At 42.3% G+C, this 26,717-nt stretch overlaps 1 protein-coding gene across 1 annotated transcript in view; it reads right to left on the bottom strand.

Moving 5' to 3' along the window:
* Positions 1-26,717, bottom strand: part of RELL1 (RELT like 1) — a 60,620-nt gene that overhangs the window by 10,069 nt on the left and 23,834 nt on the right. Inside the window, exons 2-6 of the mRNA XM_070506055.1 lie at positions 22,252-22,476; positions 20,324-20,395; positions 13,485-13,542; positions 10,351-10,587; positions 7,336-7,474 (exon numbers count right to left, since the gene is read on the bottom strand). Coding sequence (XP_070362156.1) covers positions 7,336-7,474; positions 10,351-10,587; positions 13,485-13,542; positions 20,324-20,395; positions 22,252-22,476 — 731 coding nt within the window. The remainder of the gene's footprint in view (positions 1-7,335; positions 7,475-10,350; positions 10,588-13,484; positions 13,543-20,323; positions 20,396-22,251; positions 22,477-26,717) is intronic.

Below are 26,717 nucleotides of genomic sequence, written 5' to 3'. Positions count from 1 at the left end.
TCCAAAGCTGCAGTTTCTACGGTGAAAGGGCAGATGTCGCAGCCCCCCCTTCTCAAGTTTTGTCAGAGGGCTGACAGGGCTACAGGGGGAGAAGAGATAAGCTCTCTGAGGGGTCAGCAGGTCAAGTTCCGGTCAAAAATAGGGAGGGGGGGCCTGGAGCAGACCCTGCCTAGGGAGATACAGGAAGGGAGGAGATAGCTTGCTTTGGTGGAAATTCAAAACAAAACAAAACAAAAACCTCTGGTCCCTGATGGTGTCTAAATTCTGAGAATAGTGACAAATATATTTCAATCTCTTCTGTATACAGAGCAAGGCTGTGGAAGAAAAACTTAAGGAACATCATAGTTGATGACAGCGAAATACGTTTTTAGGTCCACCCAAAACTCCCAGATTATGTCCTTAAATGCATTGGAGCTTTTCCCAACAACAAAGAACAAATAGGGCATATGACTTTCAAAATGCGCCCAGCATTTTCACTCCTCACGGCTCAATCAACATGGGAGAGTTAAAAACTCAATAGTCCACAAAACCTATTAGTCACCAATTTCAACAGAAAGTAAGGTGTAGACAAGTATGTATGCTCTTATTTGTAGAAGGGCCAAAGAGGGGGCTGCATGCACATATATATGTTGTATAAGCATGCCCATGCCTAGAACAATCATGAAAGGATATAGAGGACAGCGATAACTGTGGTTTCCTCTTGGGAAGGGGACTGGCAGACATGTGTGTGGTGGCAGAGAAGGGGTGTAGATAAGGCACTTCCTTTTTTTTAAAATTTTTTTAATCCAGAACAATCAAGCTTTCTTTGCCTCCTTTTTTTTTTTTTTTTTTTGCAGGGAAAAATTTGCTCTGAGCTAACATCTGTTGCCTATCTTCCTCTTTTTTTTCTTCTTTTTTCCCCCAAAGTCCCAGGGCATGGTGGTATATCACAAACCTGGACCTGACCCAGGTACAGCTCTAACAGCCAAATGACATCAGAGGGTCCCACAGGAGACACAGGAGGCCATGCATGGTGGAGGCTGATAATGTTGAAATGATCACTACTGTGAGCTAGAGGCTGAGGTGCAGCAGGATTTTTTTTTCCCATTGGAGAAAGGAAAGCTCCCTTGAACTCCAAAACCAGCGAGCACGTTAGCTCCAAAGTGTGGATTTCTTCCCATCCAAGCCCTCTCACCACCTAGCCCAGGGATCTGGGGAAAATTAATTCCTCATGTTCATCTGTACAAGGAGAGATTATTATCCATAACTCACAAGGCTGCATTTAAATTTCTATCCCTCACTCAGCTTTTCTCCTCATCTGGCCGGTTGTACCTGCCTGTTCTTTGCACAGCCACTGAACGGTCCTGAACAGACATAAACCTTCCTCTACCTCCATATTTAAGGTGGACTCAACGGGATTGGTCTTCCACATAAAAACAACACAGGTCTCCGACAAAGTACTGTTTTCACCCCTTAGAAATGTGTTCAGCGATTGAAAATCAAGCCCGGTGGTCCTATCCATGCCTATTCAAGGTGAGTTTCTTTTTATAAATTTACCTACCATGGAGCCTTTATGGCCAGTGAATCAAATTAAGGGGCTTCCATCAAATCTGAGATCCTTTTGCATTTTAGAAAATAGGAATTTTGCCCTGAAAAAAATATAAGCTATGGAGAAAACAACTAACTAGTGGCACTTCCTCTCCTTCCCTGGAGAGTTAAGATAAGAAGTGTGCTGCAGAGGACTGCAGAGAAAGCCACACAGCTTCAGGGGGACCCCCACAGGGACCCTCCACTACACAGCTTGGCACAGAGTAAGGAGAAAAGCTTGCCTTTCCTCTTTGTTCGAGGAGGAGATGAAGGCGCCAAAGGTCAGGAAAGCTGACCTTGTGATTGGCCACGATGCTCAGGAGGGAAGGAGCACGTTCCATGAAACAGTCCTGGAAAAAAGGAGACTTTATCCCTGAGTGGAGCCCCAGCGCAGCAGAGGCTCAGTGAAGCACAGAAACTTCCCGGTCCACACTGTCTCTTCATGGAAACCGTCCTCTGATCTTCACAATGAAAAGAACTCAAATCAGCACAACGTTTCAATGGCCTTGTAACTAATTCCGACTCCACCTCCAGCAAGAGAGGAATGGTTAACACAAATAAGAAAATAGCCCGAATTCCTAAGGGACTTGCCAAATATCTATTTCAGGGATGTCACAAGAGTCCAAAGCTCTATGTTCTTAAGAAGTAAAAAGGAATTCATGGTACCTGAAGTTGATGCTTGAGACATGGGTTAATAAATAACTAAGGCACTGAGAATGGGATGAAAATTACTGATAATAGTGAATATTTAGTAAATACTAACTCTGTGCCAAGGACTGACTTAAGAACTCTACACACGCATTATGTCATTTAAGTCCAGACAAAACCCGATTTTAAAGATGAAGACCCTGAGGCCTGGAGAGTTCAGCAACTTGCCTAAAACCATTGGTAGTTAGTGGCACAGTTAAAATTAAACCTAAGTAGTTTAAAACTCAGCTGTTAATCACTAAAATAAAGTACTTAAGAATTAATAGTTTTAATAATAAAACAATTTAAAATAAAGAGATGTCTAATGTTGTGAATTTTTGGTTTGATAAAAAATATTGTTATGTAAACTTACCAAATCAATATTTTCAATAAGATACTACCATAAATATGGAAAAAGAAGCATATACTTCAGAAACAAGCTATGCAGAATGCTTACGACAGTATCATTTTTAAAAAGCGAAAGGACCAGTGATAATGAAGACAAGGCACTGGCATTTGGAGGCTGAAAGCAATTTGATTTATTTAACTTTGAAGAACAAAAGCTTATTCTTCTAAGAAGAAATCAAAACACATTTTCTGTGGAAAAAAGAAACCATTTTAACTCCATTGCCAAAATAAATCAGGCAGTGGGCAAACGAGATCTAGCTACAAAAAAGAACTCAGGCCAAGGAAAAGAATAAGGGAGGAGGAGATGCCAAGCAACTGATTGTGCTTTTTAAAACGAGAAGGAAAGAGAGCGCAAGAAATCCTCCCCAGTCTTGATAACGCTCTATTTAGAACATCGTCTAGTTTCTAGTATCAACCGCTTAACTGAAAAAAAATAAAGAAACCTAACCAATGAGTAGATAGGCATTTGCATCTGAATATCTCAATCGATTCTACAGTAAAACAAGGCATTCCAGTAAAAGAACTTGGCTAAAAATCCAAATTTAAACAAAAGCATTTTTCAGGAAGAAATACAACTCTCAAAATTGTTTTAGACTGTGTAAAAGACTCCTGTCCTATTGTATTCGCTACATTTTCCGGAAAATCTGTCAGTTCAGTCCAGAACCACAGATCTAGGCCTAGAGGGAAAAATTTCAGGATTTAGTCTTGGTAAATACCCCAAACATACTCTTTTTGGGGATGAGAAATATAAGAAATCTAGCAAGAAAACTTTTAATGGATCCCTAATTTTTTTAAATGTCAATGAATATTCCCTTCCCTCCTCTTTCAGAGCGCGTTCTCTGTTGGTGTTGTCCAACATTGTCACTCAGCAGATCCTAGCCCCAGCAGGCTCTAACCACGGGACCTGCTTTCCCTGGACCCAGCTGAGTGACGAAGTCTGAGACTCCAGAAGCCAGGCTGTCTGCGTTGGAATCTAAATTCCACTACCTTCTTGCTGGTAACTCTAAACAAGTTACTTAAACTCTCTGTGCTTAAGATTTTCACCTGCAAATGGGGTACTAATTAGTAATTAGCACCTACCTAATGCTGTTTGTGAGGATTAAATCTGTTAATAAGTAGAACATGCCTTTCAAAGCATCCCAGGTACATAGTAAATGCTCAATACACAGTAGGTATTACAATTAAATTACCCCATGGCTCATGAGCATTCATGATATTATTCTCTCTACTTTTGAGTTTGTTTGAAAATTTCCATAATAAAAATTTTATTTTTAATTTCAAAATTAACTACTAGTGGAAGACTTGGAAAACGCAACCCCTTTCTAAGGTCATTCATGGGCTCACCGCTGATTTGCACAACACAATATGACCACCCTCTACCGAGAACCAACTACACACCAGACGCTCTCTCCGCCTTTGCCTTAATCAATGAACTGAATCTCCTATCTCACATTCAAGGAGACTGAAAGTAAGGACAGTTAAGTACAATTTCCAGGTGGTGAAGCTAGGATGTGAGCCCAGGTCTCCTGATCAAATCCAATGCTCTTTTACAAAATCCTGGTGGCTAACCATGTGCTTTGCAGAGACTACCAAATTGTCAACCAGTTAGATGCGGTCAGGACTTCAGATGATCAGATCAAATTCCTACAGACAAAATTTGGGGGAGAAAATCAGCTGAGCAATCCTAATTCTTTTAACCTTCCCAGATCTCAACTTCTTTCCAGGCAGTAGTGGCCAAAACCAGCCACGGCACATTAGTGAGGCTCTAACAGGGCTGAGCCTGACAGGGATCTTTCTAGCCTGAGGGTGAGCAGACTCTTCTTGTGCATGGTCTGCTCCGTCTCTGGATACATTGCCAGGTAGATGACTCATGTACAGACTGTCATTACAACCCACGCTTTCTTTGAGACTAAACTGGCTTGGCGCTTCTCACCTTGGACTTGAATAGCCAGATGCTTCTCCTCCTGACAGGCAAGTCCTCATGAGTTTAATCAGAATGCTTCTCTAACTCACCAAAGTCACTTAGGATTCCAATTCTAACATCTAAGGTACCATCTATTCTGTTCGATAAAACTTTCTGCAACGATGGAAATGTTCTGTATCTGTGTTGTCCAACGTGGCAGACCCTAGCCATCTGTGGCTACTGAACACTTGAATGTGACTAGTGCAACTGCAGAACTAAATTTCTAATTTTAGGTAATTTAAATTTAAGTAGCCATAAGTGACTAGTGGCTACCATATTAGATCACAAGCTTCCAGATCATTGGTAGAAATGGCCCCCATTCATCGGTGGAGGGCCGCCCCTTCATGAGCTCCTAGGACGGTAGAAGAGTGTAGTTGATCTTGTAGTCAGAGAGCTAGGTTCAAATCAGCTTCTCTTTCCAGCTATGTGACAAATAAAAATGGCAAGCAATAGGATATATTGGAGAATATGAGGAAGCCATTTGGTATAAACCTAATTCGGCCTGACCTTGTCTTTCCAAAAGGGCCTGACCGTGGCTGTTCAGCATGCATTGTTTATCTGCTTTAGATATTCCCTATGGCAAGAACAAAGGCCCTTGAGATAAAGGTGCAACTTCCCTCCCCCTCCCAACGTTGGCGTCTCCTTAAGGATTAAGCATCTTTCCTTAGGCTAGAAACTGATTGCTGCGCTCACCTGTGACCGCCCAGCTCAAGACAATAGACTTGCCTCCTGCTACGCCCACCAAGACATCAGACCCACTACCTGCTGTGTCCATCAAGTGCTGTGCTGACAGAGCAATCTTGTGACTATCGTGGGAGGGACATTTCAATCATATGTGAAACACCCTGTGTGGGGGTATATAACCACTCTGTGCACCCCACTTCTTCGGTTCCCTTTCTTCCTTTGGGAAGAAAGGCCCTGGGCCATGGTCCTCAGATTTCAGCTCAGAATAAACTCACCCAAATTTTCATTTATAGATTGGTTATGGATTATTTTCGTCGACATGTGATCCTTAACATGTAACGTACCCTCTCCATTCATTGGTTTTCTAATCTACAAAACTGGGATAATAGTATCCATCTCATTAGGAGATGTTTATAATGGGGACATGTGAGATACAGATCAGTACCATGCCCAGAAGACTAGAATACTGAATTGACATCAGACGCTTTGATTATTATCTTCAGCATCCTCTTCCTTTTCCTAAATTCCTCTTGGTGCCATTCCCCAAGGCAACTAGCTGAGAAGCCAAAAACAAACTTGTCTGCTCTGTACTCAGCTCCTCAACTCAGGGGAAGGTGGCAGATCTCCCCAAAGGCAAGACTGCAAGAATTAGCCCTGGAAAGCTATCAGAGCCCTACATCTTACAGAATTCAGGAGCATTCCTCTTTCATGTTACTTCCAGAACATTCTCAACCCCTCTGAGCCTGATAGATTATCAGAGAAGCTTCACCTAAAATCCACTTCTCTCCTCCGCTCAACCACACTGACCAAAAATGAATTAATTTCTAACAATCAGCATCACTGACTGAGGATTTCCTATGTGCCAGGCCCTGGGCTTCATGTGCTGTTTCATGGAACTCTCACGGCCACCCCTGGAGGCAGGTAGCATCATTTCCTTTTCCAGCGAGGACAGTGAGGAATAAAAGGCCAAGTACCTGCCCAGTTCCCAGTGCTAGTGAGAGCAAACTGGGATTTGAAGCTGGCCACCTGACCCGAGGGCTCAGGATCAACCTTGCTATTTCCCGGTACCTTCAAGGACGCTATCAGTCCACGCCCCCCTGCCCCACCCTCTCCTCCCTTTGTAAGTGTGATCTCTTCTGCTTTAATGTTCAGCCTCAGAAGGGCCCACTGGAGCTTTTGAAGCATGCGCACCCCTGAGTTCTCACACTTGCCTTTTTTCACATAGTAAGAAACATGAAAGGAAGAAATGCTACTCAAGCCAAAACAGCAAGAAAAGAATAAGTTGAAAGCTAAGCCAACATCAAGTTATCACAGGCTTTTTTTCTTTTCAAGCAGTATCTTCCAAAATTAAAACTGCCAAACCAAGAAACATTCACTTTTGCTTTTAAATTGCTTCAAAAATATTTGGTGGAAAGAGTAATATCCTTTTGGGGGGTATTTTAGAACTGTGGCACATCAAAGAAAATTGGTTTCCAACTCAATTAAAGGAGCTTTTTCCTTTAGTTAGCTTGCTCCAGGCTTTTTCAAGTCACAGTTTACCTAGAAATGATAACAAGATTATATTTCATTTGGCCGGCACGGTTTTTTAAAGGAAATTTAATAAGCTGCCAACATTTAAAAAGCTATGGTGATCTCACATTTAAAGAGTCTAGATTTCTACCCTTATTTGCATAAGATCTAGCAACACTAAGTGCCTTCTGCCTGTGGTAAAGCAAACCCAAAGAGGAGTTATGTGATTTCTAGTTTGCCACAATTCCCACCACTCCACATTGTCTCAGAAGTAATGCTCTCTCCTCATCATCATGTAGGCCAAGCCCCTGGAGGCACCTGAGTTTGGGGCCTCTTTACAAGAAGCTGTGGACAGAAAAGTAATCATGTTTAGTCCCTTGCAGTCCTTTAGTTCCATAAAAGCATTCTCATTTCTCTGTCAGGTCCTGCCTATACCACCACACACCCCAGAGAGGCTCTCAGTACCTTCTCCCACCATGCACCACCCCACTCCCAATGTCACCAAAACTACCACTCACCTGCTTCTCAGTGTCACTTTGTTCTCTCTTCACAGGAGTCACAGGGACCTCCCCATTGACGCCTTCGTTCCCATTAACTGACATCAAACTTCTCCGCTCCTTCTGATTTGATTTGTGTTCCACTTTCGTAACTCTAAACCTAAGGGGGTAAAGAGATTTGATGAATTTTGCTTTTCCAGTAAACAAGAATTATGAGTGAACCAAAAATCATCCATCTAGAGGATCCCAAGCGAACTCAGCCAAAAGTTAGGACAACAATGAAAAACACCATATTCAATGGGAGGGGCATTCCTATCCAGCAACTTCCCATGTCACTGGCCAAACTTTCCAGCTGATTTTCACTTAACACATCACAGACTATGCTGGATACTTTATAGAGCATGGAAAACGCATTCAAAACATGGGTACTCAACCATTAAACAGCCTCAGCGTTATGGTTTCTATAGTGACATGAGCCTTAACATCAGCTGTGTAAACCACAGAGGCTGAATAAAAGCAAGATAAGTTTGCAAATCAGACTGACTTAGGCAAAATGTTCACCAGACAGCTGCCTTACTCATCAGAGAGTCCTATCGACACACACACACACACGCACGCGTGCACGCGGCAAGAGGAGCCCCAACTGCACATTTATGAGTATCAGCTGGCGGTAGGGTTTTTGTGTCTGTTTGGTTTTTGTCTGGTTCTTTGGGTTTTTTTAAAGAAAATTTGGGTTAATTTTCATTAAGGATTAAGGGAAAAGTTAAGGAAATTAAGGAAGAGGTTTTCATTAAGAATTAAGAGAAAAATTAAAGAAACGTATTCAATTTGACTGTTTTTTCTAGTACATCATCATCAAATCCCTGAAGTCTTCATAATAGGTTCTTTCTGGTTCTGGGTTTAATTTCCCTTAAAACTATCAAAAATAAATTCTCTTTGTTTAAAATGACGTCATCAACCATAAGGAGGAGGGAGACTCTGAGGAAGTGAAAGAAATCAGGGAAGACTTGTAACCACTAATCTATTCTGTTGAACTCTAAGCCTCTTTTTACGCAATGCATGCTAAAACGCAGCCTGTAATAATTAAACGCTCCTAATATTCTACATCCAAGACAGACCATGGGATTTGGGGCGTTTAAAAAGTCATGTTGAATCTGAGTTGAAAATTTCATCAGATTTTTTTTAAAGCAAACAAAATATGCTTTGTCCAAACAAGCTGAAGGTTCTCATTACATTCCACATTCGTAAATTCCTATGACTCTGCTTCTTAATAAAACAGCGTGGTCATGAGTTGTACTGTTTTGCTGTAAGTGGCACACAGCCCTGCAGCCTTCTCTTCATTGCTTGTGCAGCCCGTGATGAAACTCAACTGAATTAAAATAATAATAATAATAATAGCCAACATTTCTTGAGTACATAAGTGCCAAATACTGGTCTAAGACCTTTACATGAGTCACCTTATTGAGTCTTCACAGTAAATCAGATGAGGGGAGTGTTAATGGCATCTCCATTTTATCGAGGGGGAAACTGAGGCACGGAAAGAAGTAACAGGTTGTACGCAGTGGTGCCAGGACTCCAACAAGGTAGATGCAATGATTCCAGGCTACTCCTCCCAAAGTTTGTCCATAGAGAAAGAAGGACTATGTATGCATTACTGTCAACTTTTGCTCAGTGCTTCCCAGCCTAGCTCCAGTACGCAAGCTCTTAACCATTACTCTCTACTGCCTCTCTAAAGCCTTGTCAATGCAGCCCCTGCATGAGAATCAAAATTGAAACAGCAGACACTGCAGAAGAATTCCACTGCAAAAATGCTCTACCTATAGGCAAACTGATTCATCACTTGAACTGCAAGATCTCCGCCTCACATATGGGGCACAAGTAAATGGTACTATAGGACTGGGAAGCCCAGGACACAGGTGTGGTAAACTAAAAGAAAGCAGTCCCAGGAATCCACATGGAGCTTATGTGGCAAAGACTGGAGAGCTGTGGACCAGCTCCATCTCTCCTTCCTGGCACATGGCTGGATGACATTTCCCAATTCCCTGGCTGTTAGGTGTGGCCAAGTGATTGAGTTCTAGCCAGTGGAATGTGAGCTTCCAGGCCTATCTCATTAAAACCTCTTGTGAACAATCCTCCACATACTTTGCCCTTCTGCTAGCAAACCTGGCAGAGCCACAAGATGGAAAGGACCTGGGACTCTGGAAGACTGCTTCAAGAGTCACCCACTGATCTTTCACTTTCTATAAACAAAATATAAACTTCTATTCTGTATATAGTTAGGCTTTATCTACCAGAGCAAGTGTGATGGTTAATTGTATGCATTAACTGGACTGGGCTAAGGAATGCCCAGATAGCAGGTAAAACATTATTTCTGGGTGTGTCTGTGAGGGGTCTCCAGAAGAGATTAGCATTTGAATTGGTAGACCGAGTAAAGACGATCACCCTCACCAATCCCAGTGGGCATCATCCAATGCCTTGAGAGCCGGAATAAAATAAAAAGGCAGAGAAATGGCGGATTTACTCTTTTTACTTGAACTGGGACATCCATCTTCTCCTGTCCTCAGACATGGTCCCTCCTGGTTCTTGGGTCTTCAGACTAAGACTGGACTTGCACCATCAGCTCCCCTGGTTCTCAGGCCTTCAGACTTGGACTGAGCTACCCCACCAGCTTTCCTGGGGCTCCAGCTCACAGACGCAGATCATGGAATTTCTCAGCCTCCATAATCACGTGAGCCAATTTCTATAATAAATCTCCTCTTACATCTATCCTATTGGTTCTGCTTCTCTGGAGAACACTCATACAGCAAGAATTAATTTTTTACTTCAATTAATACATCTGATCTAGCAACACCTAGCTCTTAGGATTCTTCTGCTATTGGAAAAATGCAGACCTCAGACCAGAAAACATCTAAAAAGCCCAGAGGTGTGACCTGAGCCAGGCTTAGGAGAACCTACTCTGTACTTAACAGGTAAGCAGAAATCCACGCACCACAGCAGCCACGTCACACAAACCCAAAGTGCCCACAGGGATCTTACCTGCCCACAGAGAGGACGGTGACCTCTCCTTGGCGCCTCGGACGGCCCTCTCTGGACTTGTTGGTGGGTTTTATGAAGTGCCACCGCTTGTGCCTACACCGATGACACACATCCCTCTCAACAGCACCGCCAACCGTGTGCAGATGGTGTCCACAGATGTGTTTCCCTGGGGTGGCCCCCGGTGACAAGGGCCCGGGGCTCAACGGCGGGCTCCCAGGAGTGCTGGGGGTCACGGGGCTAAGGGGGTAAGGAAAAGGAAAAGGTAGAACCGGTTACTTAAAAGAAACACCAGCTCGGCAATCTCTCCCTGTGATGTAAGAAGCAGGTTTAAATCAAAATAAAAAACACCTCTTCCAATCATACACATGGGCTCCGTGAACTGCTCTTAGGCAGCTGGTACTCAGCTCTTATGACCATGCAATGACAGCGCATTTTAAACAGCAACAGTGTGATTTATCACTTCTAGACTGGAATTAACTGGCTGGAAATAAGCCACTGCTTCTAATGATGCGGCACCTGTTTGAATTTAAAGTATTAGGTTTCTTTCTAAATGACTCATCTCCATTCTCATGCAATCACACTGACCTCTCACACAGAGCCCAGGGCCTGTTTAAATCTCTAAGCAAAGGGATGACCTGAATCTATGCGCCCTGGAGGATTAAGAAACTTAAATTCCAACCAAATGAGCTAATGATCTCTTAAGATAGAATATTTGATCCAATCTGAGTATTGCATCAAAAGAAGAAAGCTTTTAGGTCAAAATATCAAAAGAGATGCCAACAGTGTTGATAATAGTAATAATAAAAATAGCTAACGCATAGTATTCTAAGCGTTTGATAAATGTTAATTTAATTAATCTTTACAAAACCTTATAAGGTAGGTATTATTAATTTCCTCATTTTAAAAACGAGGACATTGGGGCCAGCCCAGTGGTGTAGTGGTTAAGTTGGTGCACTCTGCTTTGGCGGCCCAGGGTTCACAGGTTCGGATCCGGGGCACGGACCCACACACCGCTCATCAAGCCGTGCTGTGGCACTGTCCTACATATAAAATAGAGGAAGATTGGCAGAGATGTTAGCTCAGGGCCAATCTTCTTCACAAAGGAAAAAAAGAGAGAGAGAGAGGACACTGAGGTTCAGAGAAGTTAAGTCACTTGCCTAAGCTCACACAGCTAATAAGTGACGGATCTGAGATCCAAATCTAGAAAGTCTAATTGTAGAAATCATGTTCTTAACCACCATGCTATTGTGCTTCAGAAACAGGGAGATCACTCTGATAACCAAGAAGAAATCTAGCCATGCGAAATATAAAAAGCAGAAGTATGTAGGCCAGAGGCTGGCTACTTTCAAAAGGCACATGTCAAGGCTCTGGGCCACTAGAAAAGGAGGAATTAAAACAGGACAGGGCCAGCCTGACCAGAAATCAGCCCTCTGACGTGGTGTAGGAGGGTAGGTGGGGCGGCACATCACAGCACAGCCTGACACCTGAGACTGTGCCAAGAGCCCCAAAGGCACATGGAAGTCTTATGACAGCATAAGCCAGCCTTTATGCAGCGGAACCAGCCCACTTGCACATTAAAAAGAAGTGTAGCTTGTGTTCGAGGAGATAGTCTGAAAACATCACAGACAAGCAAAAGTTTCCTAGTGCTCTTTAGGGATGCTCTTTAGATTGTTCAAATAAAAACACACAGCAGCAGCTTTCTGGGGTAAAACAATGTTAAATTAACACCATAGACTAGAAAGTTGAATCCAAAGGTTTAACAACATTCATTCAACAAACACTGATCAAGCAGCCACTGTGCACAAAACCCAGTGAAGGCACTACGTGATGAAGCTCACAGACAACCGGGGCAAAGACACCAGGAACGAACACAGGCCTAACGCCAGGTGTCTGTGGTCAGAGCCGGAAGGTGGGAGGCAACACAGCTCATATGTTTCTGTGAACGACATCACCAGAGCTTCCAAAAGTGACCTTCCTGTCCCTGAGTCACCTCACTAAAAATGCAAATCAAACACGGCCAGTTTGACCGGATGTGCTGGGGGCATCACCCATAGCGTAAGCAGAAAAAGGTCCAAACTCCTTGCCATGTGACTGGGTCCCAACTTGCCTTCCTTGCCTTCTTGCTACTGTCCCCAGCACCTTCTCTGGTCACCCCAGACTGAACCTTCCCAGGTGTGTCCCACACTTTCATGCTCCCATGCCTCTTCTCCTGGACTTTCTCTGCCTACAAGCAGGCCCTGCCTCCTGTCTCTGCCTGACCCACGCCTGACTCAGATGGCACTTCTTCTGTGAACTTCCCCTGACCTCCTGCTGGCCCAGGAGCCCCCAGAGCATCTGGTCTTTACTTCTTCTACAGCATTCTCACGCTCTCCACCATAACGCCTCACACACACGTCTCCATCCCCCACTAGACAGAGTCCTCCACAGCAAGGATCTCTGACCGCCCAGCCCCAGCATGGCACCCAGCACAGTAGGCACTCAATAAACGCTCCTTGTTGAAGAAATGAAAAATTATATAGAAATGTAATTATCTGTAATTAATTAAGAAGCACTATGAGGCTCAACAACCATGACCTAAAACTGGTAATACAGAGTAGAACTTACCAGATGCCCCCAAACCAGCCTGGTTTTTCATTTAATCATCATGTTCATAGAGGTCTTTCAATGCCCAAGGTACTTTATATTCCTTATAATAACCCAGTGAAGTTGGTACAATGGTTATCTTCATTTTAGAGATGGTAGAACTTAAGCACAGAGCAGTCAGTTAACTTGCCCAAGAAAAGGTGGTCAATAAGTGGTGGAGGTAAGACCCAATCCAGGCCCCTAATTTCAACACCGTTACTATCTCCCATCATTATTATGAAACACAGCAGTTCTCAACAAGGGGTGATATGCCCCCAGGGGACATTGACCATGAGTAGAGACATTTTGGGTTGTCACACAGAGCCAGGGAGGGGGACACTGGCATCTATTGAGTGGAGGCCAGGAATGCTGTTAAACATTCTACAGTGCACTGGACAGTTCCCCAAGGAGAGAATTATCTGGCCCAAATGTCAATAGTGCCAAAGTTGGGAAACCAGCTCCAGTAGCTAATTGGAAAAAATGTCCCACTAAATGGGGAGCAAAGCTCTCACCTTTCAGGATCATTCATGGTGTTATCTGCAACCAATGCCTTTAAAACATCCACGTTTGCTAAGGAGAAAAAAAGTAAAGAATTAAAATGGAATGAATCAGATGAGTAAACACAGAATTATCACATCAGAAAAACTGTTGGAAAAACACCTAATTGAGTTCCTTCAGTTCACAGATGAGCCCTGGGGTCCTGGAGAAGGGAGGGTCTTTCCCAAGGTAACCCCATGGATGTGGCACCATCTGCCAATGACTTTCACCACTGAGGAATTTAGTATGAGTGACAGAATCTACGCAAAGAAAGCAGATCTACTATAGAGCTTTGCTTCCTACACATCATTAGCAATATGACAGAAAAATGCATTTCTTTCCCCTCTTCTCAAACCACAGGGAAATTTACACACTGCTGTTCTGTTGCATTTAGCTGACTTTGCTGAATAGGTAGTGAAATCTATGTCTTAAGAGACCTGTGTTCTAATAACTTGCATGTGCCAAAATAATTAGCCCTCAATTCTGGAGACCCATGCAGTATCAAGTCTATCCCACACATAAGCAGGGATAGGAGACGGTTAATCTGCCAGGTGGGCCATTTAGCTTAGATCTGCTTCAGGACCATACAAGACCTGAATTATGGCCAGATATCTTAAAATTTCAAGTGTTGGTGATACAGATAAGTTATCTAATGTGGACTGAGTTAAGCTAGACTTCTAGTGTTAATTATTTTTTTTAATCCAGATTTCTACATGGGGGGCTAGGCTGTCAACAAGAGCAAATTAAAATCCAAGGTTCTTGGGTTCCCATCCCACATGGATGCACAATGTTCTGTTCACCTCTTGTAGAGTGGGCAAGCTCTCAAGGATAAAAGACTGAAGTAAATGTCCAAGTTTCTCTTAGAGATTTAATTGGCAAGGCCAAATGTCATTACTGACTCCTAACCTTTCCATTGAGATAGATATATATATACATATATATATATTTTGGGGGGTGAGTAAGATTATTTCTGAGCTAATATGTGTTGCCAATCTTCCTCTATTTTGTATGTGGGACACCGCCACAGCATGGCTTGATGAGTGGTTTGTAGGTCCGCATTCTAGATCCAAACCTGTGAACCCTGGGCTGCTGAAGTAGACCACACGAACTTAACCACTATGCCACTGGGCCAGCCCCTCCATTGATTTTTAAAGCACTGTTCTCATGACAAACCACAATAAATTCTTCAGAGATCAAAGAATAAAAAATCACTATTTACTGTGTGAGCTAACACCAACATTTAACATTTAACATTTCAAATGACTTCTCTGGAGGAGGAAAATTAACTCTAGCTCCAACACTGCTGCTTTTAAGAGTTAACAGTTAAGGCTTTATGCAGTGTTTCTTAACCTTTTTAAATTTAATTTAATTAATTTAAATAATTATTGCTCCATCCAGGAGGCTTTTTTGACTTTTTTTTTCCCCTAATCACTCTCCCATGAAATTATAGTAATGTAGATATATATCTATTTAGGTACTATATGTATATTTGTGTTTTACATATAAAACAGTAATAAGATTTTTTTTTTGCCTCCATGATCCAGTTTTCACCCCATCACAACCCTCACAAATACATGAGGATTTTAAAGAAACATTAGCACAGCATACCATCCTTTTCTAAAAGAAATACTTTCTTTGCCCTTCATGACTATTCACGAGGCTGTCCAAACGCATTTCCAAACAACTCTTGTTCTAAATAAGACGTGTATTTACAAAAAGGTACTGAAATGGATCGGCAGTATCTTCTCCCACACCACAGAGACAGTTACCCTCAGTAGGACAAATTTAAGAATAATCTAGTGATGTCAGTCATTTTCCCATTTGACTAATAATAAGGATTCAGAAAAACAATTTTCATTCAGATAAAGGGTTTAGGGAATACCCAATAATCTGCCAGTTAACACTTATATGCTGCCATCATTTACCAAACTTCAAAACTATAAACAGAAAAAAGGAAAAACAACAACAACAAAAGGTATGAAGACAGAAATAACACTAACAGTGCTCACGTCTAAGAATGAGCTTTTCAAAAACAAAAGTTTCAATAGGTGCCTGAAAAAACGAATCACCTATAGAATGATGACCTCCTTTAGAAACATCGAATTATAAAATGATCTCAGGAAGGTTATTAAAATGGATTAAAATCATTACTAAAACTTATTTTTCTATACTTGTGTTGTTTCCCATGTATTCCTGTACCTCACCCTTATCTCGCAGAAATAGTTAGTAAACAGCCCGTTTGCTATGAAGGAGTCTTTAAGAGTAGATGCAGCCTTCCAGGCAAGCATCATTCACACCCACCCTGTCTGAGGAGGTTCCTCAGCTGTACGTGGCACCAACACACACATTTGTGCACACACACACATGCACACATGCCCTAGTCTCTATTCTAACTTCCAGTTTATACCAGGGCGTAAACTTCAGTAATCTGTCCCTTGGGAACACTTTTGGTTTCCTGTGGTGAGAAAACTTTCTAACATAACACTACCATTAGAACTTAAACACAAGCTTTAATTTGGTTGTAAAATTACTATAAAAGAGCAATAATCTAATTAAGTTCTATATTAAATATATATCTCCTTGCATATTGCCCATAACTCCAGTAAGCCATAAAAGATGGTTTCCCCTACACTTGTCAGCATTTTGTCAACTTCCCTTCATGGGTTTCCAGAGAATAGGAGGAATCATTTACAGGGCAAGAAAAACCCATCAAGAAAGGGGGAAATTTTCTAGTGGGCAGTAATTTCCAGGAAATGCCTCTTTTCTTTCCTGAATTTCCACCTGATAATATGTATAAAGCAGTCGATTGTGACTCCTAGTAATCCTGTGTACAGCACAGCGGAACCCTGCCAGGTCTCTGTGACATCCTCCCATCTAATGGCATTATATCAGACAGCTGCTATTCATAGGGTTTCCACGGCCAATTTTTTCAGAAGTGGGTGGCCATGTCCTTCTTCCTGGTCTGTCTTAGTCTGCAAGCTCCACTGAAACCTGTCCACCACGGGTGACCCTGCTGGGATTTGAAACACCGGTGGCATAGCTTTCAGTATCACAGCAACATGCAGCTGCAAAGTATGACAACCAACAGATGGGTGGTGTGGTTCCCTGATCGGCAAAAGTACCCAGGCTGCCACAATGAGAGCACCGATCTTAACCACTAGACCGCCAGGGGTCCAAACTCCCATACAAGGCAAGAAAATTCCAAGGACCACCCAACAGTCTTCAGTTCAGCTCTACTTAGAAAGATAGATGAAAGGCAGCACTGTAGTTAATCCAAGGCTTGGGACTAGGAGGAAAACAATCAGTGTGCACGTTAGTGCACAGATTCATCCTTCAAGAGGTATTTATCTAAACTAAACTGATTTGCAATGTTCAAGACATGATGTGTTTAAACCATACACAAGAATGTCACCATCTGTACAGGTGAAATATTACCCCATTAGCCAAATTCAAAATGCAAAGCAGAAGACTAGCCATATACAATGATTGCAAATGTTTTAAAATATGTAAAGAGAGGCAAAGAAAACCTAAATAAACATGGGAAAATGGTCATGCATGGATTGTACTCAATTGTATTCCTTTTTTTTTCCAATGCTTAAAGAAAAGTTATGTTACAGTGTGCTTACAATGAAAAAAATAGAAAATTAAAGTAACATCAACAGGGAGGTCTAAATTGATAGTAAGTTCAGAGTCTGCTCATGACAGAGACAAGAAAAGAAAAATGCATTTGTCCCATGGAGGAGTTCTGTCTCAAAGGCAAACTAAAAATGCTAGGTTCTAACTGGTAAGAGACCCAGGTGTGCATTTATCACCCAGCTGTGGTCTGGGCGCAGCCTGGAAGCTAGAGATGGCCACAGCTGGAAGAGGAGGGCCAGTGAGATCAGCTGTCCCCTGGTGGCCAAGGAGAACCAAGAGGGCCGGCCCCCTGGCCGACCAGTTCAGTTTGCGAGCTCCACTTCACCAGCCCAGGGTTATGCTGGTTAGGATCCTGGGCGCAGACATGGTACCGCTCGTCAGGCCACGCTGACGCGCTGTCCCACATGCCACAGCTAGAAGAACCCACAACTAAAATATACATCTGTATAGTGGGGGGATTTGTGGAGAAAAAGCAGAAAAAAAAAAAAGAAGATTGGCAACAGTTATTAACTCAGGTGCCAATCTTCAAAAAACAATGAGAACCAAGGGCTGCACAAGCATCAGAGCCACCACTCATGCTCACAGGTCACTAGGGAAATCACAGGGAGACAGATGAGGGCACTGACAGGGAAGAGGGTAAAGAGTAAGACAGACAGGAAAGACCTGGGGAGCAGAGGAGAAACAATGAAATCAGTGCCTTGGAATTTCTCTAAGGTTACCTACTGGTAATCAACACAGCGGAAACACAAAGGCCACTTTCCAAAAGGAAAAGGATATAATTAAAAAAGAAAAGAACAGCCTTATTTGCCCATGAGTGTGGGAGGCGAGGGAATTATATAGTCTGTTTGCTCCAGAGAGCCAAACGCTTCTCCTCTGCTGTAATGGAGTGAAGAAGCCCACTGCTGGCATCGTGCTGCCACGGGGCTGGCTGTGTGACTTTGGGCAAGGCTCTTACTCCCTGGCGCTCTGTCTCCTCATCTACAAAATGGGGTGACAAAGGGGCCTACCTCATAAGATAGTTTTGAGAATGTTGAGTTAATGTTTCAGGAATTCTACAAACTACCCCAGCTGTGTATTTTGTCTCTTTGAAAGGATAAAGTTTATCATCCCTCTTTCCTGGAGGAAAGAGGCAGTGACAGCAAGTGGTGAAGCATCGACTCGAATCAGACACTTGAGTGCAAATCCCAGCTCTGCTACTCGCCAGCGGCCAGATGTTGGCAAGTTAGTTCAGCACTGTGGGCCTGAGTTTCTCAACGGTCAAATGGGAATAAATGCCTGAATCAGAAGGTTGGTAGTCCCTGGAAAGCTCGTAGAACAGGCCTGGCACGCAGCAAACACTCAGTGCGTGCTATGAAGTTACACGCAAGAACCTCAGCTCCTGCTAAAGTTTTAAAAGTTGACTTATTTCAATCGATTCAACTGTCAGTAATCCACCTCATCCAATGCTCCCTAACTGAGCAGCTACTTCGGCTCTCAGAAGCCCAAGTCCCAAAGGCCTCGAGCCCTCCAGAGCCCTGGAGGCAGTTTCGAAGGTGCCAGGCATGGGAGCAACGCCTTACTCTGTGCACTTCTATAGCAGCTGACGCTTCTGTGCCAAGAACGTATTTGTATATTTCTTGTGCAAATTAACAACCACTTCTCCAGAAGGCAGAGATCAAAATCCAAGTGTTCTAGTCTTTTTTGTTCTTATTTTAAACATCATTCTATTAAGTTTGGTTTTGTGGTTTTATGTCCTGTAGAAACCGAAAGCTGCAAATTAGAAGAGAGGAGAGGCAATGTTGTATAGTTGAAAGAGACCCAGACAGAGCTGGGCTGCTCACCACCCATGTAAACTTAACCACCTGGAGCCTTCATTTCTTCATCTGTAAAATGGGTATAATACTACCCACTCTAGAGGGATTAAATGAGATGGTACACACAAAGCACTAGATCTATGCCAAATACATAAAGCATGTTCTGTAAAGAACAATGGAAATTACGCTGAACCATATGACGTTGCTGTTTCTCTAAGTCAAAAACACTGGCCAACAGCCTGGGCTGCGCAGGTGCGCTCGCTGAATAGTGAGCATATGGGGGTAGAAGGGTCCCCAGGGAAGGGCTAGGGGTGGGAGAGCAGGTATTGATGAGCAATACAGACATATTTCAACGTTTGGACAAATGTCTCGGCTGCATGGGTGCATACCACATGCGTCAGCACTGACTAGAGCAAGACAGAGCCCCAGGAAGACGCTGTCTTTTAAATTCTCATGAGAAGTCAAAGCATGGAGAGCTGCAGCTATGAGGTATGTGGGCAAGGAGTTTTACACACCTCAAAGTGACTGAGGGCACAGTGGCCTATCAAGATAATCACCAGTGTTCCAAACAAGAATCCTAATTTCTCTAACCAAGATTAAATTAATCCTCTATTTAAGAAAATAAGGGTTTAGAACGCATTTCAGAGGGGGAAAAATGCTTAAATCCATACAAAGTTTTAACACTTAAGAACAGATAACAGAATAGGCAAATCCACTGAGACAGAAAGCAGAGTAGTGGTTGCCAGGGGCTGGGGGCGGGGGGAGGGCGGAGAATGGGGAGAGGCTGCTTAATGGGCGTGGAGTTTCAGTTAGGGGCAATGAAAAAGGTCTGGAACTAGATGGGGTGATGGTTGTACATTATTGTGAATGTACTTAATGCCACTGAAATGTACATTTTAAAATGGTTATAATGGTAAATTTTACATTGTCTGTATTTTACCACAATTTTTTTAAAGTACAAAAAAGGAAGAGATAATCTTTGAGTGCTTACTGTACACAAAGCGCTCCACGTGCAGGATGTCACAACAACGCTATGAGGTAAATATTGCCAGCACCCTCATTCAGAGGAGGAACTGAGGCTCCGGGAGGGAATGTGACTTTCCGCAAATCGAGGTGAGCCCAGGATTGAAGGGTGAGCCATCACCTCCAGGGCTGGCTTTTGCAACACTCAGATCGACTGACTCCTAGAACACTCACTTTTGTGAAACTCTCCTGGTCAGATGACGCTGGAAGCTGAGGAATTAGTGAGCTTAGTAAAAGGCGCTGCTGACAACTTCAGAAAAATCAAATCTTCAGGAGAGCCCATACAAATCCTGACTCTTTGAAGCAGGTTTTTAGCAAAACAGAAATATTGCAATTGTTCTGGAACATGAAAATATCCATACCTTCATTTTTCATGATGTAGTGGACAATTTGCCCAACGGTATCACTATTTTCATTTACACTGTCATTCAACTCTGAAAGAGAAGGGGAGGTAAGAATGGGTTACAACTGGTCACCTGCGTCAAGTCAAGGAGACACTCAGCCTTAGAGCCCAAGACCTCACAGAACCATCTCCAGAAAGCTCAGCTGATCACTCAAAGATCACCCATCACGCTAAGAGTCCGGGCTTCCTTCCTTCAACCACAAACTGCCTAACGCGCACAGCACACAGTGACGTCCTTGGCACAACAGGCATAAAAAGTATCAGAGCTGCCCGTCAATCTCTTCTCAAGTCCAAACACCCACTCACTTCCCAAGACAACAATTTCATGCATCTCTATCAGTCCTTACTACCATTACTTCTCTCTCATCATGCCCTTAAACCTTTATGGGAAATGGGAAGAAAAAAGCTAACTAAAAGAAAAAAGTTCTCCTTGGATTTTATTTTAATTGCAGATGTACTATATAAATTTAGAGTATTAATTTCTTCTGTAAATTAGGCAATTATCACCCATGTTTATAAGACTGTCCTTTCCTTTTAACTACACTTCTAAGTGATGGAATTTTGGCCAGGCTTGTCTGCCTACAAACTCAGTTTACTTTGGGAGACTCTGTATATGTGATAGTCTTTGAAAAAAATCAAACCTCCACTCTGAAATGGATCAGTATTATTCGTTTCAATAAAATAAGGAAGAGAGAGGATTGAAAGACTCCATCCTAGTGCACAGAGAACAAATCAAGCTGTGCAACGTCCTACCCGTGCACCTGGAGAAGTGTCTTCTCCATCCACAGTCAGCTGCCTCCTCCGTGAATGTGCACGTTTGGCTGGACAGCACCATCCTGACTGCTAAGCCAACCTACAGAGCATCTACGAAGGAGGAGAGGGGGAGGCTCCACTTTCTGTTGACAAACACTCAGCTTTGGTTCACTCATGAGCTTACACATGACTCATCCTGCAGCCGTGTTCCCTCTCTGCCTCAAAGGTCAATGCAGGTGGGAAAAACCAACAGGCCAGCAAGCTGGCAAGGAATGAAGAAGCTCCCCCCACTCCACCCTTGGGGCTGGCTTGAAGGGTGACCCGCTCCAAATGTCACCCTTCTGCAAAAACTGCCTTTGAGGAGTTGAAAGGGCTATGGAGAGTTACCCACTACTCCCCAAGGCCCAAGTCAGGAAACAGCCTTAAAGGATGATTGGAAAGACTATCTGGGGAGAAAACAGGATTTTATCTCTCAAGTTTTTCCAAACACTACCCAACAACTGCATGTTAGGAGGAAAAGGTGAGACGCCCTCAAGTTAATACTCAGGCAGCCATTCTTGCCATAATTTTACTGCACTGTCACACAATCATTTACTTAACGAACATAAATTCTAATCACATAGACTTAAGACAGAAGTCTCCCAGCAAAAGTAGTACCATAAAAATGGTGAGACCTATTTAATTTCCCCATCACTCTAATTAGAATCCAATTCAATAATCATAGTAAGGATTAATATCTACTGAGTGTCCATATGTACCCAGCAGCAAATGCATGTTCTCTCTAAACTTCACAATAATCCTACAAGGTGAAGACTACTGCCCTCATAAATTAAATTAAAAATTTAATTAAATTGGGATTAAATTTCAGTTAAATTATACACAGCAGAGATTCAGAGCATAGGCAACTTGCCCCAGGCTACAAGGCAAGTAAGAGTAAAACACCTGGTAGGTATTTAATAACTGAAAGCAAGGTTTCAACCTCTAGGTGTGGTTACTTGAAATCTACACAGACACTGCACCACCTGCTGTTAGGACAGATCGTTTTGCCTCATAGAAATGGAAAATATATATGACTGGTTTCTTATTTACAAAGTCCTCATTGACATCCCCACAAAAAGAATCCAAGTTATTTACCTATCTTTTCAACTTTCTCCTCTTCCACATCTTGCTCAGCTTCTGTTGTACAACGATAGCCTTTCTTCTTAAGCAGGTGGCAAATGAGGACGCCAAAGAGACCCATGATGAAGAACACGGGGACCAGCGCATACGCGATATATTCTGGGTGTCCGTTCCCAGGACCATTAGTGGGCGACGGTGTCGTCTCTGTTCTGGAGTGCAACGCGCGACTGCTACCATTCCCTACAGGAACAAACACACACCGCTGCGTTAGGTTTCTGTAGGCGGCAAGAAAAACCTGCCGACCTTGGGAAATGGTCACGTTAAATCCAAGTCTGCTCCCCAAACCACGGGCCAGGCAGACACTGTAGACCTGGCAGGACAGGAGAACAGTGTGAGGGCCCAGGCTTGGGTCAAAACAGTCCCATGCTGTCCCTGCTACTCATAAACTGGGTCCCACCCTGTGTAATGTTTTTAAAGACCTCTCCAAGCCAGCCGCTGCTTCTTCATCTGGGAGTGCACCTACACGGCATGGAATTAATGTACAGAGTTTTAGTGAAGGGTCCAGCACAGAGTAAACACAGAATCACGAGGTGATATTACAGCAGAGTACTTAGTGGTTAAAAGCACGGACTCAGGAGACTTGGGCTCAAGTCACAGCTCCACCACTGAGCAGCTATGTGACACTGGACAATGACTGAACATCTCCGTGCCTCAGTTTCTTATGAAATGGGCACACTAACAGTACCTACCCATCCTTCCAGGGTTGTTACAAAGATGAAATAAATTAATACATGCAAAACATTTAGAACCATTTCTGCAACGCAGTAATGGCTCGACTACATGCCAGGCACCATTCTTGTGATATATGACTGAGCGAAAGGACCAAGATCCTCATCCTTATGGAGCTTATGTTCTGAAGGACTTAGTAAACTGACAGATCTACAGTATGAAAAATAGACAAAAATCCAGGATGGCATCAAGATTTTGACCCAGGGGCGCAAACATACAAATGGAAAGATGTGCATTTGTTTGTTCATTCACTGATCCAAATTAACATTTATGGCATGCCCATTATGTGAAAAGCACCACGCAGGGAGCTGGATAGGGAGAGTGATAAACAACATAACAGCCAATGCCATCTTGGAGCTTGTAGGGGAGCACTGGAAACAGGCACTGAGCAAGTCAACCCATGGGCAGATGATGACAGACTGGGAGAGATGCCATGGATGGTATACATGGGGCACCCAAAGAAAACATCACAGTGGGTACCTATTTTATGATTTCAAAAATAAGGAAGCTGGGAAAGGGACATCTTTTGGAGAAAATGAGAAATTTGCCTTTAGGTATGTTAAAGTATCACATGAACTTATACCAGAGGCAGCCAGATATCTGGGCTGGCAGGGGTGCCAACCAGGCTCCCAAGAGGTCCTCGTATATGGGGAACTGAATCACCTCTGTGAAGGAAAGAGGTGAGAAACAGTGAGCCTGGAGCATACAATCATAAGACACAGCCAATTGAGATAACAGAGAAAGAGCTGACTGTGTGGAAAATCAGCAAAGCACCAGATCACGGACACAAAATGAGAAGAGAATGATCAAACGAAGGAGGGGATCAGGTAGGATGAGGACCAAAGAAAAATGTGGGATGTGATTGAAATGAAGTCTCATTATTTGGAATACTTGGATTCTGAAGTGATACAATGGGGTTCTCTACATCAGGGAGATTCATACGTGTTGCTTAAGATATCCGGAAAGTGGAAAGCTAGATACATTTAATTATAAGCTCTCTCAAGAGTATTTTGGTGAAAAATGAATCTATGTTGTAATGATTACATGGGGACAAAAACCAGGTGTGAAATGACCACATTTCATCAATGCAGGAAACAGGATCAAACAGAAGCCTAGTTTGCAAACCAGAGGCCCTACAACAAAGGGCTATGTTCTCTTTGACATGGAAATATCCACTATCTTTGAACATGAAAGGAAATTCCCGGTTTCTTAGGTTTGTAAAAGGTTGCATTCATTGTTTTATCAGGGTACCTCCAGAATTTGGGATAACCTATATTTTCTTTCCGATTTCTTTTCCAAGAATCAATATAATTAATAAATGAATGAATGAATAAATAAATAAAAGTATATGCACACTTCCCTAAACATATGGAAACATGTCATCTAAATTAGGGTTTAACCTCAAGCCTCACTTTCAGTAAAAACCAGAAACATTTCTTTAACTTCTTTTACAATTCTAAATAAGTTTTATTTATTAATTCCTTTTTAATAACATATATTTCATGCAACAGGAATAGGTGAAGCAGACAGCATGCTAAGACTGTGAGAGTTTTACTCAGAAACTGGTCTGTTTAAATTTGGAGGTGATAAAAAATTCTCCATTTTTTTAATAATAATAATAATAGGAAATGGGAATGAAAGCAGAGGGGCTCAGAATTGGAGCCAAACAGCTCCTTCCGAATCAGGTGGTTGAAAAATGTCTTCAGCATTAATTGGACATCTAGCAAACCTTTGCAAGTAGTACATATTTACAGAGTTTGTGATTTACAAACGTGTATCAGCCACTTAATCTCATACTTATTGTACCATGGAAAAACTGAAGAAGGTATGAATCTAAACTAGTGAAACATGAATTACAGAGAGAGGCAATGTAGCACTGAGGTTAAAAGGTCAGACTGACTGGCACAAATAACAGCTTGGCCACTTACCAGGCGAGCCACCTCAGGCAAGTTATTTAACTGCTCTGTGCTCAGTTTCCTCATCTGTAAAATGGAATCAAAATGATTGCACCTTTCTATGATGATGATTTTAAAACACGGCCCCAAATTCTTTAATTCTGCTCCCAGGGAGAGGGGAGGTCTTCATCTCCTCCCCTTGAATATATACTCTGTGCTCTGCCTGACCTATGGAATATGTTGGAAGCAATGCTATGTCAGTTTCCAAACCCCAGGCCTTAAGAAACTGACAGCTTCCACTTCCCATCTCTTGGGGCACTTGCTTTTGGAACCCAGCCACCACTCTGTGAGGAAGCCTAAGCTGTCCTGAGGAGAGAAACCAATAACGGTCATCAACTTGTCAATTATGTGACTGAGCCATCTTAGGAGTCGACCCAATAGCCCCAGTTGATGCTGCATGGAGCAAAGATGAGCTATTTCTGATGAACCTGCCCAAATTGTAGATTCCTTAGCAAAACGAATGACTGTTGTTGTTTTAAGCCACTAAGATTTGGGGTAATTTCTTACATAGCTATAGTAACGGGAAGACTACCCCATGAAATCATATATTAATATATTAAGCACTTAGAATATTGTCTAGGAAAAGGTAAGCACTATAAAAGTATTTAGTCATCATCTTGATAGAACTTCAGTATCCAATATGGTAACCAGCCACAAATAGCTATTTAAACTTAAGTCAATTAGAATTAAAATTAAAAATTTAATCTCCTCAGTTTCACTAGCCACAATTCAAGTGCTCAGGAGTCACATGTGGTTAATTGCTACCATATTCGACAGGTCAGATAAAGAACATTTCCATCATCCCAAAAAGTTATTTGGACAGCCCTGTTATAGACTATAAAGAACCACTACAAAGCAAAATGTTGACTGGAGAATCTACTCTGATCTACTTTAACAATTCAATGAAGAATGACTTTTAAATCACAAAGTAACTACTTACAAATAATGCCTAAAACATTTGTTAACATAGGCAGGGTTGGCTTTCCTTCAATTTACACTGGAGACACTGTCCCTCTTTCTCCTTCACACCCAGCTGAATCATACCTGAATTACAAAATAGTTATGTTTTTGAGTCCAAATCAATAGCAAAAGCTGTTTCAGCATTGTTTACAAAAGTCAAAAAACAGTGAAAACCTGCATGTTAGACAATGAGATAATAAGAAAATACCTAAGTCAGCTCATCATCTATCCATTTGATGGAATAACGTGCACCATTTAAAACTATTTATGAAGATTTTGTGAAGATATGGGAAAACGCTGATGATCCAATGTTGAACTTAAAAAGCCAGATTCAAAAAGTTACATACAGTATGATCCAACAAGTAAAAAAAAAAAAAGCATGAAGGCATAAAATGTACAAAGAAATGACCAAAATATTAAGTGATTCTGGGTAATTGAATAAGAGGATAATTTTATATTTTATTTTTATATTGTTCCATAACTTTCTAAAATTCATATGTATGTATTACTTTTTTTTTTACCAAGGTGGTAGACACTCAAGAAAAACAAAAAAGACACAGAGCAGAGGTTGTCAGCCATTTAGGAGTCACAGACCCCTTAGTAAACCTGTAAGACGCTATGGTCCCTATTCCAAAATTTTGCCTCCAAGTTCCGTGAGCTCTAGACCCCAAATTAATATACAGGCAAGCAATGTGATAAGGATGATACTCAAGTTTCTGCTTCAGCAGCCTGGTGGACATTGGTTCCATTCATTGAGATGGGAAACATCTGAAAAAA

This window comes from Equus asinus, chromosome 3, assembly GCF_041296235.1.
Source record: "Equus asinus isolate D_3611 breed Donkey chromosome 3, EquAss-T2T_v2, whole genome shotgun sequence".
Classification (NCBI taxonomy): domain Eukaryota; kingdom Metazoa; phylum Chordata; class Mammalia; order Perissodactyla; family Equidae; genus Equus; species Equus asinus.
The sequence above is the reverse complement of the archived record's forward strand: the minus strand, read 5'-3'. Positions and strand labels throughout refer to the sequence as shown.